Here is a 22,879-nt window from a genome sequence, read left to right as displayed (position 1 = left end):
AAAACAAATCCGGCAGGTGAATTGAAATTCCGATATTTAACTATATTTCCAACAATTGCATAGTGGTTTTTATGATTCTTGAAATTATTGAAGCGTTTATTTTAAGACTTTATTCAGCGGACATATATCGGGACAAGATTAAGAGCGTTTTCACACTATGCGATCCGATATCGGTATCGGACGACGATACAATATCGGGGCAAGTAAAATGTATGAAATATGTACCTGTCTTTCACATTGTCCGGCCCGATATCGGATATCGGAGCCGACACCGATATGTTTACGGCACCATCGGACGCCCGTGGGTTGTCGGACGATAAAGATTGTATGTGTGCTATGCATGTATCTAAATTGTCTCCGTGTGCGCAGAGCCCGCCGATGCGTAGCGGCCATTTTGAGCCGGCCGTATCGGAACGATTTTGTCGGAAATACATGAAAGCAGCACATGGTGTCGGCTATCGGATCGGATAACGTGAAAACGCTCTAAATTGTGTTGTTCCAGGGAGCAGAGATCCAGTTATATGCCTACACACTTGGGCGCGCGCACGAGCACGCACGCATTCACACACGCACATTTTTTTATTAGTAGTATGTTTTGTTTTATCTTAAGATATGCTTCGTCTATATAAATAAGGGAGCATTATGATTGTTTGATTATCAATGATTTTCGTGATATTACATCAGATGTATTTAATGTAACTCAGCAGGAATGTCCATATTTGACTTCTTTATCGTGTGATCATTTCATGATAGATATTTCATGTAAAATAAGTGTGGGGAAATCTTATCATATTGATCACTCATTATTCGTCTTTAGTTTCTTTACCAAATACTTATTGTAAAGCAGGATTATTATTTATCAGTTTCATTTTATATTTACTTAGAAAGAGATAGAGAGGCATAAAAAAACCAGCCACAGCATATTGCGACAGACAAAGACAATAACCTTTGAAATTAAGCCGCTACATAACAGCATTTGACGTTTATTTGACTGAACCCCCCTTTTACTTACTTTTCACTTGTGCTTGGCAGTGACAACTTACGAGTAAGTTAAACGTACGAGTGCTCGACACTGTCCCAATAGTTGGCATCTTTACTCTTATTATGTCATTTGCGGTAGAGATGACAGCAGGGTGTCGTCTATTGGGCATTAGCGTGTCGATCACATACCTGGCATACCATAGTTGCTACCGTTATGTGGCGTTGACGTCGTGCACGGTCCTATAATAAAGGTGACTGTACTCTATCCAGTGACATTGATTACACTGATTCATAATTAACTTACAAAGCTTATATCCTTAGCACCTTCTTGATAACCATCATCATCATCATCATCATCATCATCATCATCGTCATCACGAGCACTGGAAGTGGAGTCCTTCCTAATATAATAATGTGAAAGTAACTCTATCTGTCTTTTTACCTGTCTGTTATCTGTTCAAGCTTACACCGATGAACTGACTTGGGTGATATTTAGTATGAAGATAGCAAAGACTACAGTATATAATATGATAGTTTGTACCCCTGTGATCCTTCACAGGATGGGTTTTATTCCGGAAAATTACATAGTTCCCGCGGGATAGTGAGAAACATATCTTCATAGACGGATGGCGCGGAAAACAAGTAGTATATCATTAAATAAGAAACTCGATTATAACTCAATAGTAAACCGAATGATTAATAATAATAATAATATTTATTTCAAAACTCAAGGCTTCATAATTAACAAGACACAATATTTTAAATTACATAATCACAATCAATCAAAATCAAAGGTTAAGGTTAAGGGAAATAAAAATTTACCATTTAAATGTAGATTTTATTAAAATCTTTTTGTCTCATACGAAGCTTGTATATTCATCTAATTACATTGAATATCTAACTTGCATATAACTTAATAGCCATACATAGGTATAACATAACATTATGTTGTTTATACATACATAACGAAAGCGAGCCCGCTTTTACACATAATCTCATACAACTATTCCATCTCAATAATATTTCGATATATTTTACATTTTCCAACAATTCTTACCACCATCAAAATCAGCAAACGAAAATTACTTAAGTTTTAAAAGGGATATAATTATTTCTGAATAATTTATGTTTCAAGTAAATATATTTCACTCATAAATTTGTATAAATAAATTTCACTAGTGACTAATTATATTTTTAAATAACGCGTTAGTTTTGTCACTAAATAATTACCTCCTCTAACGCTTCTGTCAGATTAAATTATTTCTCTCTAAATAATTTACATAAAAAAATATAGATAGATCACTTAAAATTTCACATCCACATTTCCTCCTGTATGTACTAAATATAATTCGCTTAAAACATTTTTCTGGTTATTGCTTAATTTCCTTACTGATATGCGAAGTTAATGAAGAAATCTAATTTAATAGGTATCTTGAGTATTCAATCAAATCATACATTATTGTCTTATACATAATTTATTTGGAAACAAATTTCAAGACTAGAAAACATAATAAATTTCTTTGTCGTGCTGGCATTGTTTAAGATTCCAGGTAAATAAAAGAAAATGGCTTAGAAAAAAAAATACAAGGCGATTCCTTCAAAACATTTATAAGGACTCATCTGATTGTACTTAGTTCACTACTCCCTGAAATGACTACGACTTCTTATACCTACACAGTTTTACATTCCGGTATTTGTCTATCGGGATAATCAAGCTATGAAAAAAGACACCGTTCACTAGTTTAACAAGTCTTGATTCGCATTTTACAAATTAAAAAAATAATAACCAGATATTTCTGAACAATATCATTGATTACAGTGCTTTCATTCTAGCATGTGGGTGACAGCTGTCAATATCACAGACTAGAGAGTGAAAGTGGCAAAACTTGAGTCGATAAAACTAATAATTTTAAATGTTGATCATAATTAATGTCATCAATCATCATTATTCCGATTATTACGCTAATTTTGATGAGAAAAGTGAAATTCTAGGTTGGAATAATATTATTTGCCACTAAAGTAAGTCTAAACGGACTTGACAAAAATGTTCGTTACTTATGAATTAATAAGTACCGATATAACTCAAGATCCATTAGGTCCCATCACTAAACGAGTCTGTGGTATTCACGTTACATGCATATTACGGTTCTCCACTTATTTAATTGTGCTTGGAATTTTATTAATTGATTATAAAAATCTGATAGGTTGAATTTACTTCGTATAACATAGTCCTTTATGTTCAAATATTTCACGCCAATCATAATTCAGGCTAGAATATTTTAGGCTGAAGGCTGAAGTATTTTATACCGCAGCAACTTTTTTTTTAACAAAAGGAAACGGTGCATCATTTGTCACCAGCACCATGCTAGAATGAAAGCACTGTAGTTCATTGTGTAATATTTCTGACTTATTGTTTCTTTATAATAATATAGGCCATTGATAAAATATAAACGTTTTTCAACTTTACGGAATATTTGCCATTTATAACATACTGTACATTTTGCTGGGTTCAAATTCTACACTCGACATTTCTTACTCTAGCCCCCTGTTCACCGTTCATTGATTAATTTTATATGACAGATATCCGTGATGTCGTCTCTGTTTGTTTTGTCCGAATAGACGGAGACGGCATCACATTTATCTGTCAAATAAAATCTATCCGTGAGTGGTGAAACAGGCCCTAATCTTTCGCTTTTAATTTATATTTTAAAAATTATATTAACAAAAGTGCCATTTAAGATTTAAAAGTCTCAGAAAAGAAAGGAAGCATGAACAGTATTAGACGATAAATAGTCAAGACAAATACATGTTTAGGGATAAAATAGCTTTGTGGTACTTAACATGGAATCAAAAGGGTGAATTCGTGCCTTCCTACAATAATGACCCTGAAAATATGGACATAAAAATAATTTATATAGATTTAAATAAAATTACTCGCACGAACACAAACTCTACTACATTAAAATGCCTTATAGTCTTTAAGAGATTAGCAAAATGTAGAAATATCGTTACAATAAAAGTACCCTTTCATGTGCCTATATAAATTTGGTAAAATTCTTCAATTTTTTAGGATTGAATAAAACCTTAGCTTTAATCGTCACTAGTTTTTTTTTTCTCTATAAATATATTTTTTTCGATTCCTCGTAACATTAATGAACTCAGTTTTTATTTGGCTCATCTTTTCAGTCAACCCTCAATTTGGAAGACTTACGAAAGCCTTAGTCTTATTCAGAGAGATTCAGTGAAACCCGTATCAATACACTATTTACACTATCTTCACTTACGATGCAAGAAAGCGGAAAATGCAACGCATATGCTACCATTTCTTAACTTATGGGCGGTGATGATCTCTTATCATCAGGAGACCCACTTGCTCGTTTGCCATCCAGTCAAATAAAAAAAAAAAAACTTAAAGCCAATTTTATATTAGAACCAAAAGCAAATGACCCGCAACTATTGACGCTAAAGCTGACAAAATTTTAACGAAAAAAAAAAACGCTAGTAATAGTAAGAAGTAGGGGTGGACGTTATTTCACGTCACCGTATACAGTAACTGGTGACGTGCTGAATAACCAAATGACTGGTTTTACGTCAAGCGACAAGTGGTGATTTTTGTTACGAGCTATTTTTGTAGTGATGGGATTTTTGCCTCAACGTTTCGACACCTTAACGAATAGCACAGAGTAAAAATTATAACCTTAACTTTATACAACGTCAATGAAACGATTCTTAGATTATGAAATTATTGACATTACACCGAAAAATTATGCTTGTGAAAATAACGTAATAGCTTGTAACAAATTACGTTAAATACTAGTTTCATTTCTAATTCAGTTACAGTGACTGTCACAGAACGCGTCACTGCATGCAGTGAAAGAAACTGGTTACTTAAATCACTGGTTTTAGTAACCAGTGACATGATTCTTGTCACCAGTTTTGTTTCGTTTCGCTAAAATCACGTAACGACCCACACCTAGTAAGAAGCCCTTTATTACCTCTGTTAAATAATAACCTCCAACTTCGTAACTGCTAAGGCCATAGACTCAAGATTCGCCATCATCTCGTCTGCTAAGGCAGTATCAACATATTTTTAAGTAGGTTCCTAATTGTAACTAAATTTAAAAAGGGGTTCCAACTAATCTTTCTGAATGACATCGTTTTGTCGACGCATACACCTCTAAACTACACAAAGTCACACAACGTGTATACGTACAGATGCTATATTCTCTATTTTATTATGTAGTTACTATTTTTTTGGTACACTTACAAAATTTCGTCGGCACAACCGATTTTGGTTAACAGCTATTTAATTTTATTCCTACCTAGTGAATCTATTACTTCAATGTTTTATATCTAGTAATGTACATGTACTGGTTGTTAAGGTTATCATTTAATTGTTTTATTATCTATTGTTAATCATTACATCCATTAGCTTGTCTGTTATAAGTTAGTCAGTAACAATATTTCTAACGTTAATCTCAGACTTGTTTTTATTACCAAAATAACGGAAATAATAACTACAGTTTTTAATAAATTTTACACGATCAAATGCTTACCAATGTGAACTAGACTAGCAGTCTTTTATAAAACATTTGGTAAATAAAGTAAGATGAAAACAGCAAAACCTAATTTATTTCAAATGACCAACTTACAACACCAAGTTCAATAATCATCTCACAGTTTCTAGGTTCCTGCTTTAAAATTAAGAGAAGAAAAGATTTCCTTTTGTCCTCCCAATTTTTTCTGTACCTGCAAGTGCAAACATGAATGTCACACATCTAAAACATTGAGTACGTATACACTGTCACCAAGCGCGATCTAAAATAACGGATAATTATTTTCGCTAACGTTGTTTAACACCGGTTATTTATCGTTAACGTTGTTTTAACACTGTTCTTTTGGTTTTGCCGTTTTGTTTATATAAGAGTTTCTTTCCCGCCGTGCTTGTAGAGGTCCCCGTAAGGATTGCTGTCCTTACGGGGCACGGTTTTTCGAGGGGGAGGGTCTCTTTGCGGCCTTGGCTCTGCATACTAGTTTTTCGACGTCAATATTGTCACGAACTCTGAAACAAAGAAACATTTTATTTTATTAAAGACGAAATACAATAAGACGGTGAAATACAAAATTTCGAAATAACAACGGCTGGGTTTAGACTCATGAAATTGGAATGGGTGTTTTAAATTTAACGTCAATGAAAACCACGATGTAATTTTAAGGAATTCCAAGAGAATTTAATAAAATCCCGGAATTTCAATTCAACTGCTGTATCTATTTCATTAAGACAGCTCACCATCGTAGTTGACCATGCCGTTCACCGTCCAGATCAGCCTCTCGATTCATGTAATCAACCTCTTCCTCGCTAAGCCGCTCTCCCAAGTTCGTCATGACGTGGCGAAGCTCCACCGACAATTAAACCGTCATTGTTCTTGTCAAATACCCTGAAATGAACCGCAGGTTTTTTTTAAATGAAAACTTCGACCAGCGATTGATCTCTGTCACATGTGATGAAAGTCTATTCGACAAGAGTAGATGAAAAAATAATATCTCGGGATAGCGATTGCCGCTAATTATCTCAAATTGTATGACGAGCGTAGTAATACACTGTGAAACTGAGTTTCGTAGAACCAGGGGGGCTACTACGCAAATCGAAAACTTTCACGCTCCCTTTCACTCTCGTATGAAATAATATAAGCGTCAGCGGGACGGCAAGATTCGAATTTCGAATTTTGCACTTCATCATCATCATCATCATCATCATGTCACCCGAAAGACGTCCATTCTGGACATAGGCCTCCCCCAAGGCTTTCCACTCAGACCGGTCTTGTGCTTTCCGCATCCACCGCGAGTTGTTGCACTTCATAGTATAAAATAAATGAAAAAATAAAAATCTTTTAATTTGGAAAACCAACAGCCAACCACAGGGCCAGGCACGCAGTTCTTATCAAACGCCGAGCTCGTCGCACAGACGTGGCGACCGTACTTTTCTATTATACATACATACATTTTCTGTGTAAACAGTTATACAAATTATTAGTGGGAGGCATTTGCAACTGAGTTTAACTTTTGGTTTATTAACCTTATTTTTAATCAACTCGCGTTGAAGAGAAAGTAATAAGATTGAAGATGTAGAGAATCAACAGTGATATTCGTGCAGTCTATTCCATTTGATTCTGTAGGACGTTTTTTTTGATACAATCGAGTCGGCACAATGTTTTGCAACAGCACGATTTTATTCTTAGTGAATCTAAACTTGGTTTTAGGTCACGGTAAGCAATGTACTCCTACTAATATTAAATTGAAAGTTTTAGTATCATTGTTACTTCTTCACGCCAAGCTTGACTGGATTTAGATGAAATTTGGCAAACGTTATTTTATGTCCTGGATTAAAACATAGGACATTTTTTATTCCGATATTCCCACGATCTCTAAATGTAATAACCGCGCTTAGAGTCATTAAATTTGGAATGTAGGTAGCTGGACATCTGGGATAGCTGTACGTCTGGAATAACACATAGGCTACTTTTTATTCCGATGTTCCAGGATAGGGATAAAATCTCGAAGTAATAACCGCTGGGCTTTAGTCATGAAATTTGGTATGTAGATAGCTGGACATCTGGGATAACACATAGGCTACTTTTTATCACGATATTCCCACGGGATAGGGATAAAATTACGAAACAACAACCGCTGGGTTTAGACTCATGAAATTTGGAACGGGTGTTTTAAACTTTAACAATGAAAACCACGATGTAATTTTAGGGAATTCCCGAGAATTTAATAAAATCCGGAATTTCAATCCAACTGCGGTTTATCGAAGGATCTCCGGCTTGGCTCTGCAAACTAGTTTTTAACGTCAATAAAACTTAACAAGCCTTTATTTAATTAAAGGAAATCCATAAACAAATACAAATGTCGAAAAACAAGCTAAGGACTATGAATTGGAATGGGGTTTTAAATTTAACTCAATGAAACCACGATGTAATTTTGAATCCCAAGGTTTATGAATGAATTTCAATCAAATTATTTAATTAAGACAGCTCACCATCGTAGTTGACCATGCCGTCACCGTCCAGATCAGCCTCTCGAATCATGTCGTCCACCTCTTCCTCGCTGAGCCTCTCTCCCAAGTTCGTCATGACGTGGCGAAGCTCCACCGACGAAATTAGACCGTCATTGTTCTTGTCAAATACCCTGAAATGAACCGCAGGTTTTTTTTAATGAAAGCTTTACCAGCGATTGATCTCTGTCTCATCTGATGAAAGTCTATTCGACAAGAGTAGATGAAAAAATAACATCTCGGGATAGCGATTGCCGCTAATTATCTCAAATTGTATGACGAGCGTAGTAATACACTGTGAAACTGAGTTTCGTGGAACCAGGGGGGCTACTACGCAAATCGAAAACTTTCACGCTCTTTCACTCTCGTATGAAATAATATAACGTCAGCGGGACGGCAAGATTCGAAGTTCGAATTTTGCACTTCATCGTATCAAATAAATGTAAAACGTCAGCTGGACGGCAGACCGAAGTTCGACGCAGTTCTTGCACTTCATAGTATAAAATAAATGAAAAAATAAAAATCTTTTAATTTGGAAAACCAACAGCCAACCACAGGGCCAGGCACGCAGTTCTTATCAAACGCCGAGCCGTCGCATATTATACATACATACATTTTCTGTTTTAAACAGTTATACAAATTATTAGTGGGAGGCATTTGCAATGAGTTATGAACTTTTGGTTTATTAGACCTTATTTTTTTATCAACTCGCGGTGAAGAGAAAGTAAGTAAGATTGAAGATGTAGAGAATCTCATTGATTCAAGAACAGTCTATTCAGTCAACCTTGGTTCTTTAATAGACTGTTTTAGATGATACACAGTAGAGACGTGGCATTCGGTTTTTCGCCAATTTTCTTTTCGATACTGTAAGCAAGCCGAGCAAGTGGAGCCGTGGTGGCCGTGTGGTTTGACCTATGGCCTCTCAAGCAGAGGATCGTGGGTTCAAACCCCGGCTCGCACCTCTGAGTTTTTCGAAATTCATGTGCCGAATTACATTTGAAATTTACCACGAGCTTTACGGTGAAGGATAACATCGAGAGGAAACCTGCACAACAAACCTGCGAAGCAATTCAACGGTGTGTGTGAAGTTTCCAATCCGCACTGGGGCCGCGTGGGAACTACTGCCCAAGCCCTCTCATTCCGAGAGGAGGCCTGTGCCCTGCCGTGAGACGTATATAGGCTGGGATGATGATGATGATTGTAAGCAAGGTCGGTAAAGTACGCGAATGAAATTGTAATGCTTTAGCCGTTATCGTCATACATTCTAGCGAATTTGGGTAGAAACATATTAGCGACGGGGGTGAAGGGTGGTATTTTTTCCAAATAAACGTTCTTTTCTATATAGAATACTTGACAGTCCGTTGTCACTTGTGAGTTCCGGACCAGCGGGGCTGAGGCAAATCGAGAAGGAAATGGTGAGACGATTTAGACATGGACGCAAAGGTCAGAAAGGGACTTATGGAGATCAAGAGAGGAGGCCTTTGTCCAGTAGTGGAACACTATCTATAGGTAGCTTAGGTTATGTAAAAAATACCTAGGTACTGACCTGAAAGCCTCTCTTAGCTCGTCCTCACCGTCGGCACCACGCATCTTCTTAGACATCATCTGCAGAAACTCGTTAAATTCGATGGTGCCGTTGCCGTCTTGGTCCACTTCTTTAACCATGTCCCTCAGCTCCGTTTCTGAAACGTAAAAATATCTTTTATAAAACTTGAGACCTAAGCCGTGGTGGCAGAGTGGTTTGACCTATGGCCTCTCAAGCAGAGGATCGTGGGTTCAAACCCCGGCTCGCACCTCTGAGTTTTTCGAAATTCATGTGCGGAATTACATTTGAAATTTACCACGAGCTTTACGGTGAAGGAAAACATCGTGAGGAAACCTGCACAAACCTGCGAAGCAATTCAATGGTGTGTGTGAAGTTCCCAATCCGCACTGGGGCCGCGTGGGAACTAATGCCCAAGGTATCTCATTCTGAGGGGAGGCCTGTGCCCTGCAGTGGGACGTATATAGGCTGGGATGAGTGATGAAAACTTGAGAATCAAAGGACTCTTTGAAAGGAGTAAAGAAAATATTTTTATTCTTTTTTAGGGTTCCGGAGCCAAAATGGCAAACACGGAACCCTTATAGTTTCATCATGTCTGTCTGTCTGTCCGTCCGTCCGCGGCTTTGCTCAGGGACTATCAATGCTAGAAAGCTGTAATTTTTCACGGATATATGTAAACTATGCCGACAAAATGGTACAATAAATTAAAAAAAAAAAAAACATTTTTTTTAGGGCACGTATCCCATAGACGTAAAGTGGGGGCTGATTTTTTTTGTCATCCAAACCTATAGGGTGGGGTATCGTTGGATAGGTCTTATAAAACCATTACGGGTTTGCAATGACGATTTCTCGATTCAGTGATTTGTTTGCGAAATATTCAACTTTAAAGTGAAAATTTTCATTAAAATCGAGCCGAAGCCGAGCGAGATTGAACCTTAAATGAGCTTCTTGACCGAGTTCTAGACCACTACACTTATTTTCTTCCTTTTAGTTTAGGCAGTCGGCTTTTTTGATTTTTTAAATTAAGGGGCGGTTTCACCATCCATTGATTAGCGTTAACCGACGGTTAAATGTGATGCCGTCTCCGTCTATTCGAACAAAACAAATAGAGACGGCATCACACCTAACCGCCAGTTAACACTAATCAATGGATGGTGAAACAGCCCCTAAATCTAATGTTTTATTTTACACTTTTTTGATATTTATGTGAAAATGTTAGATTAAAAGTACAAGTTAGTAAAAGGCACAAAATTTGGCCCACCCTTTATACAAAATTACTGATTCTGCATACATTTGTGGGCCAAATTTTTGCCGCTCAGTATATATTTAGAATGGGCTAATTATTAGCTTTCATTTGATACCCATATTGTTACAATACAAAATATATTTTTTCGTTCCTCCACCATATTTTTTGAAATATCGTATCATATTGAAATATTGTATACCCTATGTCACTCAGTCCAACAGTAATGACGAATCCAATGACGAATATGAGGTATCATATGTTAAAATCCATCTAGCCGTTTAGGCTGCAGCGAGGACCAAAGAAATGGACATACATACCCACATACATACATATATACATACGCTCGAAAAAAATAACCCTCCTTCGGGCAGTCGGGTAAAAACAAGTAGGTATCTACGATTTTCGCTTTTAGGTTAGTTAAATCTGTTATTGATAGCGGTTGTTAAAATGACTCACATTTTTATTTAAATACCATTTTTTAAAGCGGCTTTCGGAAAAAGGGGCCATCTTTGCCAAGAAGAATGCACCGCAAGAAACTAAAACATCGACATCTGTTGGCCGGCCACTATAGTATTAAGTAACGCCTACTCAAACATAATCACTTAGTAACAGCTCTCCATCATTGCCTGCCACACAACATTGCCAAGTGTAACATAACGAATTTAGAAAACTTGAAAAACCTCCGAGATTGTCATTCTAAAGGTCTCAAAAACGGCTTCACTGATTTTAAGGAACATTAGCTAAGATAGGAACCACTGCAGATAAACTTACTTTCACGTAAAAAAACCGCGCATAAATAGCGACAGATAGAATCGAGTGACTGATAGACATACATTGACTCATAACACCCCTCTTTTTTACGTCGGGGGTTAAAAATTAAGATTTAATTCGAACTTCTACTCACAGCACAATGCTGATGCTGAGTCAGCGGCCGTTTTACTTTTGCGGAGACACACAAAATCGAGTATGTTTTCATTTTTAACCGACTTCATTGTATTTTTTTTTTGTTTGATTTGTGTTTGTTGTTTTTTGTTTATGTCTTGATGAATAAATAAATAATAAAGTCAGATTAGCAAAGCTTGTGTTATGGGTACTAAGCAACGGATAAATATAATTATAAATATTATTATATAGATACATAATTAAATACATATTAAACACCCAATACCCGAGAACAAACATTCGTATTTTTCATACAAATATCTGCCCGACACGGGAATCGAACCCGGGACCTCAAGCTTCGTAGTCAGGTTCTCTAACCACTAAACAAAATGTGCATCAGTTTAGAAATAAAAATAAATTTTCGGTGACTAAATGTAATTTTAAATATTTTGATAAAGGCCTAACTAATACTGCAAAAAACCACACTCGTGTTTTAAGGACCCTCATTATGTAACGGTTGCATAAAATACTATTATAATATTATCAAGGATTTTATAACAGTAAAGATGTACATATAATTATAACATCTGCAAAACCATTTCACATACGGCTGCCACATAACCATTCTACTCGTATTACAGGGATACATACAAACAAAACAATAGGGATATGGAACATTAAAATGGCCGCCGTCCCGTTGCGGTGTCCCCAATGTAATATGATTTGGGAAAGTAAAGGAGAAATAAAACCCTTCAGAGATTCTGATATTGTATTTATATTGCGGTCACTTTTGCGATGTTCAGGGAAATGCGGATATTGTATTTTGAGATGTATTGGGATATTGTGAAGTTACGCTTGAGGATTGTAATGCCAATGGATTTTAGGGCAGAATCCAGGGTTATAGCCCAGATGAGAGTCATATTATGGTCTAAATCTAGTTATTTTTCGCAAATAAAACAATAAAACTTCTTTATTGTAAATTAGCATTAGTCAAATAATAAAATTCTCATTTGTCCCAGAATAGTTATTTGTGTCACAAGGGAGCAAAATGGTTCATTTACGGCGAGGGCGTACATTGAATCCAGAATGTAGCGAAGGATTCTAAAGTAGAATCCTGAGCGTAATGAGGGATTCAAGTGTTAACGCCCAAGATGAAAATAATTTTGCTCCCGAGTGGCTCATACAACTTTTCACACCGAGCATTAAAAATCTTGAAAAAAAATCGAAATATTGATAAAGAACAACCAGCATAGAAAATGGCGTGGCTTTACAATTATCAACTTTAAAAAATGGCATTTGCAATGAAACACTTAGAAAAGCCTTGAACAGAAAAGTTGCACTTTGCTCCCTCTCGTCAGGGAGGAAAAATTACTTTTCTGAAGGAGAGGTGTGAAAAGGTTATTATACTACATTTATTCTTGAAGTCCTAAAATCGTAAAGAAGCAATTGCGGTGAAGACCTATTCCCTCGACATCTTTCAAACAAAAACGATCGCTTACATAACGGCCCGACCACGAATTCGTGCGACTGGCGACTTATCAGAGTGTTTTCTGTTCATTGCGTGGCCAATAGGCATGCCGCCTAGTCGGTAACTTTTAACACACTCAATGAACAATAAAAACGCGGTTGTACCACCATTTCCTCGCACCGTGGTACTTAAACGGGTGGTGCTGAGGTCAAAATTAACGTTATTAGGTGTTATATTTACAGCTGTGTATAATTAAAGGTGCGTTACATTTATAATTATACAGGGTGAATATATTACTAAGGCTAGCCAAGTTTTCACATTATTCAATTCGATGCCGATTCAATATCGGGTCGTGTGTCCATAATAATATGAGTTATGTTGGTCTGCTTCAGTTGGTCCGATTCGATATCAGATATCGGATCCACTAACGCGTTTCAATGTTTTGTGTTTTGTTGATAATAGTTACGCTAACAGACATATTAATGCTTACATTTTTCTTAAATCTCAGAACTCGCTATTGCCAGACGATTGAGACGATATTTTAAGACTGTTGGCGTATGTAAGCGATCATCTTTAGTTTAATCGGATTTAGTGAGCTCGGTACGATTCACCAAGAGACGCGCGGGTCCAAATTCTGTTTTTAAAAAGCTGTCAGACGTCGCTACTCGCAGCTGTTATCCGCGACTCCATCTGCGAGGAATCGTTTATCGCTATCTCGCTAAAACTATGCAATTTCCCGGTATAAAACTATCATATTTTATGTCCTCCTCAGAGTTTTAAATTGAATCTATGTCGATGATATTCTAAATCGGTTGAGCGGTCTAAGTGTGAAAAGTTAACACATAGAAAAAACAAACAGAGAGTTACTTTTGCATTTATAACCATAGGCTAAAATAAAATAAGTCAGAAACGGTCCGACTAGTTTCGATCTTTTCGAGAGAACTTTCAGAAGATCCAAATTATGTCTCACGAAGGCTTGTATTATTATTAGTTAAAATATTCATGATTCATTTTCTGATTGACCAAACCTAGATAGGTCATAATGTAAAGTTTGTCGTTATGTCATAAGTCTTTTTTCTCTGAATCCATTAATTGATGAAAATTACTATAAAACAAACCTAACCCAACCTACAGTTTTCTATAGGATGACCATTTAAAAATTTCAGAAAAATATACGGTTCGGCAGAACAAAATTATGATTAGGTAAGAAAAATTCGGACAAACGTTACATTATGACTTGCGAAAGTTATGCGACTAGATACGCATCGTAGTAACTACATTACCTCCTTATCCGTCGCACTAGGTTAAAATGCACGATTATTTATTCTACCCCCTATTCAGGTCGCGTAAAAATTCATGAAATCACATTCATCGTGGCTCACAAATTGAAATGTCTACCTTCTGTTTATTTTCATTTATATTCAAGTGGATATCCTCAAAGGCTCCAATGGTTAGTAAATAATTCAGCGCTATTCTACAACATCCTTTATATGATAAATGTAATGAGAATTTGGGACGCTTAGGACCTTTAAATAAATAAAGGGCGTTCAATAAATATGATAATTTTGAAAGGGTTTCTTTCGGCTGATGGAAAATTTATATTTTTGGGTTATTGTTACTGAAGGAAGATTACAGGTTTACTGGATTAGCATTTGCTTTATCTATAAATAAGGTGCATAATCTTGACTTGTCTTTTTATTTGAAAACGCTTTTTGAAAATCAATTTCTGATAAGTTTATCAGTCCACATAGCCCACCGACATAGGTTACCGACATAGCCCGAAGAATTGCGAAACTGAAGTGGCAGTGGAAGGTGCACATCGCTCTCAGGAGTGATGGCCGATGAGGTCAGAAGTCAGGAGGTTCTCAAATGGCATCCACAGACCGGGAGACGAGCTGTCGGAAGGCCTCCAACAAGATGGAGCGACGACCTGGTTAAGATCACGGGATCGTGGTGGATACGGAAAGCACAAGACCGGTCTGAGTGGAGAGCCTTGGGGGAAGCCTATCTCCAGCAGTGGACGTCTTTCGGCTGACACGATGATGATGATGATGACGTTTATCAGTGTTATAGTTCAGGAAATATGAATTGACCATCTGTTAGCTTCACTAAGTACATAAACAAGTTACCAATTCATATTCCTGAACTAATAAACATCTTGTTGATCTTTTTTTTTGTATCCCCTAGAGCGATTCAAATTATTATTATTATTTATTGATTAATTCTTTACTATGGATAAGAAGTTGTGAATGAGTAGAATATTAAAATTAATATTATACTAACGAAAATGTTTCATTTAATAGTCGACTATTTTTTATAAACTCGTTGAATAGAACAAGGTCATCTTACTATGTGTTCAATAGTTACGGACCAATCACACACCAACAAAAATAAAAACGTCCGCATGTATCTAGTCAACACTGACGTATTTATTTACATTTTCTCGTTTAGCGTAATTTATAACCGTTTCATTATCATCATCATTACATACCAACCTACGCTCCATTGCTTTATATATAGGACTCTCAGAATGAGACTAGGTATAACTATTACCTATAAACCGTGATATTAACTACCATTCAGCGTGGTAACGCGGCCAGTTTGATGGGTACCTTTGCGCCAGGGACAACTCGAGGGGGCTTTTTGACTAGGCTTAAGCACTTCTTAAGTTTTTTTTTATCTGTAAGTATTATTTGTTTTCTTGACATGAATAAATAAATTAAATCTTGAAAAAAATAACCATAACCATTCATTTAGTTGATTTTCGTACCATTTTGAGATTTTGTATTCTCCGTTATTTATTGTTTTCTCCGTTGCTATAATTTATTTAATAAAAATAAATTAAAACATTTTATTTAGATAGTTTATGGGCCAGAGAGTGACATATGCTACTTTTTATCCCGAAAAACTACCTAAAAAGTAGCTACCTAAATAAATACGAGTATTTATTGTAACAGTTTCTGAGTGTGTGTGTTTTACACTCAAACTTATGGACGGATTTAAATAAAACTAGCTTTTGGCCGCGGCTTCCGCGTGGAATTCGGTTATCGCGCGATGTTCCCTCAAGACACGACACTCAAAAGTAGCATATGTCACTCTCTGGCCCATAAACTATCTCCATACCAAAAATCACGTCGATCCGTCGCTCCGTTTCGATGTGAAAGACGGACAAACATACAAACACACACTTTCGCAATCAAGTATAATATTAGTATGGATTTGGTACGCAGATAGCTGGATCTTGGAAATAATGCATAGGTTACTTTACTTTCCAACGGGATGGGGATATACATAGGTCAAAACCAAAACTCTTAACCAGAAAGTTAAGAGATATAAAATCCCACATAAATATAAATAAAGAACGTGTCTAGTCACCTACCCAACTTTTTGAGTTATAGCGGTTTGGAAGTTAGTCATCACTAACAATTACTATAAATGGTTACCTACTATTTATTTTAAAGTAAAAAAAAAATATTTTATTGTTTTCATATTTGATTCAATGGTAAGTCATAGCACTTTGCGAGCTCTACATTTTGATATTAAAATCGCAATTAAAAAAAGAGGTGAATAGGCATGTTTTCTTTCCGTCGACCCTAAATATACGACGTACAGTCGAGGTCAAAGATGATCTTTACACTTTACTGCCTTGTCGCCTGTCACTCTATGTTTGATATTTTGTATAAAATTGTCAAAAGACTTATAGTGACATGGTATTAAAGTGTAAAGATATTTTCGACCTCGACTGTACCCAAATGAAGACCACAATGTATCTTTCCAGAGTTTCTCTAGGAAGCAAGCGATATTCGCACATCTCAACAATCTCCGGAATTTAATATTGTATCTTCAAATAACCACAAATAAACTAAACTTTTCACTTCAATAATCATTGTTTGCGACTTATAAATAGACCTGTTAATATTAGCGTCTCACTTGGCAAGGGTTCTCGACATAATATTCTGCTATAATCCCAACGTTTCGAGCCCGCGTCTGAGCGTAATTGTCTTGTTTTCATTTTATACACGGCTATAAAATTCTCTTACTATAAGAAAAAGTTTTATTTAAAATAAAAATTTTGATACAAGCTTTTTTGCTAACTGTACTTTTTGTTGACTGTACTTGCATTGTCATCCAAACTACATTACCCACTCATACATTGCAAGTTAAATAAAAGCTTGTAAAATACCGGTAACCTCTCGTTCCATCGAGTTTATTTACGTAGATTTTTGTTTCGCAGACAACTATTGGCAGACCTTTTTTTTGGGCGAATAACGTTTGGTATAATTTCGTTACGCTTATTATTTGTTTCGCCGAGTAGTCGATACTCAGAGTAGCGTTAGGCACTTTTGCTTAGTCATGTTTATTTCGTAAATGTTTCAGTTGACCGAACAACTCTTCATCGAAACACAATTAGCAGATTTATCATGGTATTAAAATATAGTTAGGTGCAATGACGAGCGTTAGCGAAAAGGAGTGTTAGGTAGAATTGCGATCAACAGCGCACGAACTGAGCGAGCAAGTGTGCCGCGGTACCAGAACCGAACTTCTAAGTACATACTCATTTTAAGTAAGTTAGACAAGGACACGCTACATACGTCCCTTACAATTTAAGTTCCAACAAGTCTTGGAACATTTAATGAAGACTTCAAAGTTCATCTCTACCGATTTTATGAAGTAATTTGAGTAATGTTGTTGTTGGTAACGTAATATAGTTGCGGCTCTTTACCGCAAAGGCCTGGAATAACAACCTTCCTATTTCATATTTAAACAAGCATATTAAATACATAATAATATATAGCAAGATAATCTAATTAAATAACAAAAATAAATATCATGGGACACTTGACACCAATTGACCTAGTCCCAAACTAAGTAAAGCTTGTACCTACTACAGATATTAGGCAACTTATATAGATAAATACATACTTAAGTATAGCAACCTGTCACTATTGTACCGGTTTTGTCAAACTCAAAACCTTAAAATTGCTAAAAGTGGCTTCGAAGCAGTAACGTTTCGTGTGCTCTGCCTACCCCATTTGGGAATACAGGCGTGATGTTTGTGTGTGTGTGTTAAGTACATATTAAACATACAAGACCCGAGAACGAAAATTCGTATTATTCGTACAAATATCTGCTCCGGCCGGGAATCGAACCCGGGACCTCAGGTTTCGTAGTCAGGATCTCTAACCACTTAGCCATCCGGTCGTTTAAAGTAGTGAAAGGCCGAAGACTGAGCCCTGCGGGATTTTTGCACAAATGATATTGGAAACCCATCTGCTTATAGTTTTAAACTCCAAAGTTCTAGAATAAGCCAATTTAGTCTCCATTTTAATAGAATCTGACAATCCTATAGATACTTCCAGCCCACTAATACAAACACCGGGTTATCCGGGTGAGCCTATTCCTTTTGTCACACAGTGCAAGGGACTGGCAAACACATTCTATATTAGTTTATTGTTTATTTGTATTCTGTGTGCCTACCCTGTATTATTCATGTTGGCAAATAAATCAATCTTCTTCTTCTTCTTATCTGGGTCTTGCTGATGTGACTAGTATTCTTCTCTCTCTATTGATTCCATTTAGATTATAATCACATCAACAGGGACATACATAATTTTAAGTGTGCCCCTGTTAGGGTGTCTTAAATGTCTAGAAAATTGACAGATTCTATTGAAATGTAATTTGAAAGACGTGCCTTAGTAATGTTCCTTGTGACAATAATGAGTTTATACTGACCTGAAGGTCTTTGGCCCAGAGACCGCATCACGACTCCCAGCTCTGCCATCGTAATGGTTCCGTCTTCATCCTTGTCGAACAGCATGAAGGCTTCTTTGAATTCTGCAATGTTACATAACCGACAGTTAGTAAACTTATGGGGTAAGTGTTATTTAGACTTTCTTGATAAGAAGGTGTTATGACGCAATTAAAATCAAACGTTTCTGTAACACTTTATCAACCTTGAGTTAGAAAAAGCTAGCTTATTTTAATTTGAGTATATCTATTTGTAAGAAGCCGTTTTAGGCCAGAAGAAAGCATGTTTTTTTTTTATATTTTAGTATTTTTTTACTTCATTATGAACTTCAAACATTATATGACCAGTAAATTAAATATTATTAAAAAAATACCATGTTTAATTTACGATAACAAAAACCTTGAAATTCCTTCAACAAAAGATTTGTATGTATGTGGTTGTCAAATATCAGTCGCATAAGATTCTTCAAAATAATCCTATGGATACTCTGCTATATTTACATGGCTGCCATCTTTCACATAATAATTAGTACCTGGGCGACCGAGCTTAGCTCGGGTTAAAACTCGATAACAAGCGGTTTCCCAGAGATAGGACCAAACTAAATCGATTTTTCATTTCCGTAAACCCCTACCTACAACCAAATTACATCGAAATCGTTGGAGCCGTTTCCGAGATCCCCGAAATATATATACGTATACAAGAATTGCTCGTTTAAAGGTATTAGATAGATAGATAGATAGATTGCTTTTTTGATGTTCATTGTACATTTATCACTTTCATACCACAGTTTATAAAACAAAGCCATGTTTCAAACAAAAGCCCATTAGCCAATTGATTTGGAATGGTATATTAAAGAACAGTAGAAAACACACTACAAATAGCTTTAATCTAAACCTTGTGGGCAAACATATAAGATCTAAAATTAAAGTGCAAGAAGTGGAATTATGTCGTTTTGAAGCGGTATTATTATGTCGTTAGTACCGAGCATGCTTTGAAAACAAACTGTGATAATTTTAAAGAGTGATTTGAAAAATGATGGTCATGGATAAATGGAATGCCTACAACCAGACATAGCATCATGATTTTTGAAATTTTGACTAGTTTTACAAAATTCATGTAAGCTATTGGAAGATAATAATGATTATGTACATAAAAAATTATACTGAAAAAGCATTTAAAAAAAAGTATAACACGCTTCCATTTAATTAAAATTCACAATTAGGTACATAAAAATAATTTAAGTTAGAAAACTATTGTTAGACTCGGCCATAATTAATCAAAAACATTGGACTCTCGAATTTTATTTATTTAGAAGTAAAACATACCTGCAACTTGTTCCTCCGTAAGGCCATATTCGGACTGAAAAGACGATAATGAAAATTAATTTTACATTCCAAACTCAATAAAAAAATTGCACCTTAAAAATACCCACAGAAACTTGTCTTATAGCTAAATCACTTGTTAGTCTTCTTAATCGCCTATATTCTTTATTATACAAGTCGTCCGTCCCCGCTGCCTTCGCTCTCGCCATTTCACAATCACGTAAATAAATAAAAAATATATTTTCACACGCGAACAATTTTTCACCAGCTCGAAACTTTTACAGCAAAGACCTTTTCCAATATCGAAGAAACTTTTACATTTCAAAACGCTTCTGATCTGACCCTTTTTTTTGTGCAGAAAACAAACTAATTTAAAAGTCTGATTTCACTTTTTTTTTAACACTGGCTGCTTAATTTTGTAATAATATTTTGTTTTTAAATTTCAAACGTCGAACGTACTAGCCAGTAATGACACGCGCGACGGAAGATTGTCAGGTTCGCCTCTTCTATATTTAAATTACATTTTGCGCGCTATAATGATCCAACACTAAACGGTTCGTTCGACAGTGTGCTTAGAAACTCATGCGAGTTTTATTTTTAAAGCTTTGTATAATGTTTAATGTAATGTATAGATCTATGTATGTGCGGGTCAAATCTTGAAAGTTGAATTTGACCCACTTCCAGTGGTCGAATTGACATGAAATTTGGCATACTTATGTAAATCTGGTGATAATACAATAACCTAGCAGTGACATCCAGCATCCATCGAGCATCGGCATCCATACAGGTGGTCCAGCCAGGATCGTCTCTGTAGGATGGAACTCCTCATCGGTAAATGGCATCGAATTTAAATTTGGTAGTATGACAATGAAAATACAGTCACAAAAAGCTTTTCAGTAAAAAAGCGTCAGTAAAAAAAAGCTTTTGTACTAAAAATGAAAATTTTAACACAAAAACTTTTTATCTAATTTTTCGTTCATTAACTTTGGTAGCATTAGGTTGTCATTTTTTGCTTTACTTTGTATTTTTTTTATATAAATCCAAACAACTTTTTTGTGAAATGTAGAGCATTGTAATTTTTGAAAAACTTTTTTGTTCATAAAAAGGGAGCAGATAAATGAAAATATTCTATTAAATTATTATTTGTCATTTTATCTACTTCGGTCAAATCAAAATACATCAAAGCTTTATAATAAAAAAAAAACTTATAAAACTAAAACATAACATCCCTATTATTATCAGTATCACACCAGTCGTTAAAATTTATCCAAGCTGCGGCTATTGTAGCCGCACCATAATAGATTTTCTCGATGTTGGCAACTGGAACGCTGCAGCTGGTTTTGGCGGGAAAATTATTGACTCATCAAACATGGCGTCCGTAAACAGAATACAGATAGTGATGTAACTTGACATTTCTATAATGATCTCATTTATTTTGGCTAGGGTAGAGATATTGCCATGCCCTAATTACTAATTAATTGTATATGCAAAGCATTTTTTTAAGCAGTAGTTTTCAAAATTATGGGACATTGTACATATGTTAATAAATAAATATCATGGGATACTTCCCAAACTAAGCAAAGCTTGTACTATGGATACTAGGCTGAATACATAGAAAACTACAGGAAAGTCGGAAATCGAAAAGGAAAAAGGAGAAAATGGTGTCTTGTGAATAAAGAGATAACATGAGATGATCGTCTCTATTTAGGACGAGGCAATATTTTATAGTTTTTTGTATGGACGGAGAAAATATAAATAAAAAAAGCGATGAAAACGAGAAAGATAACATTTACGTATTCAAAAGGAAAGTCTCTCTACCGGCGATAATAATTATTATTGAATATCAGAAACATTGAGTTTTTACCAACTTCCGAAAAAAAAGTCATTTATTGCCATATTAGAAGAATAATAATACAATTAATATAATAAAGGGACTTCAAACAATAAACCAGTATCAGTCTATAAGGCACGCCATCTATGTCAACGTTAGAAAACTAAAATGATTCGTCATTTACACTGTAGATGGCGATACTTAGCAAGTCAACCTCAATGGTATCTGAATTCTGAATTATTTTAGTCGTCAAATTTACTGGAGAATTTCTTTTAAGATTATATGAATAGTTAAAGAAGTAGTACTGATCGTGAAGTGTGACATTGGCCAAAAAGATATTAGAGGTAGGTCAATATAAAAAAAAAACCTTAAAAAAAGTAACTTTAAGATCGCATTATATGTAAATAAAAAGGTATTTATTTGATGGTTTTGGAATTTACCGTGTGCTTAATTTATTTAAAAATTTCACACCTACGGTTCTAAATTTAATCTTAACATTACCACTCTAAACAACTAAGAGCTAGAACGACTTTATTTCCTTGATTTTTTTCAGTTAGTGGCTTGATAACGAGACCTTTAAGCCAATTCTTTTTTTTTAGCTAGCCTACTTTTGTGTCCCACTGCTGGGCAAAGGCCTCTCCTCTCTTGCTCCACTCCTGCCTATCAAAGGCGAGCTCCCGCCATCCCACATTATATAGGCATCTAAGTCGTCCCTCCATCTCCTCTTCGGTCTGCCTCTATTACGGTATCCGTCACTAGGGGACCCATTCCGTAACAATTTTGGCCCAACGTTGGGGGGG

General features: G+C 35.7%; 1 protein-coding gene across 1 annotated transcript; it reads right to left on the bottom strand.

Annotated features, from left to right (window-relative positions):
- Positions 1 to 1,805: 1,805 nt before the first annotated feature.
- Positions 1,806 to 20,896, bottom strand: LOC141436878 (neo-calmodulin-like; the record flags this gene model as incomplete). The annotated part of the gene is given in 6 exon segments (XM_074099971.1): positions 1,806 to 6,043; positions 8,024 to 8,172; positions 9,585 to 9,720; positions 18,911 to 19,012; positions 20,252 to 20,285; positions 20,359 to 20,896. Coding segments are annotated over 6 exon segments (552 nt in total). The 3' UTR covers positions 1,806 to 6,011.
- Between the last annotated feature and the right edge of the window lie 1,983 nt (positions 20,897 to 22,879).

The sequence above is a fragment of the Choristoneura fumiferana genome, chromosome 17, assembly GCF_025370935.1.
Source record: "Choristoneura fumiferana chromosome 17, NRCan_CFum_1, whole genome shotgun sequence".
NCBI lineage: Eukaryota > Metazoa > Arthropoda > Insecta > Lepidoptera > Tortricidae > Choristoneura > Choristoneura fumiferana.
The sequence above is the reverse complement of the archived record's forward strand: the minus strand, read 5'-3'. Positions and strand labels throughout refer to the sequence as shown.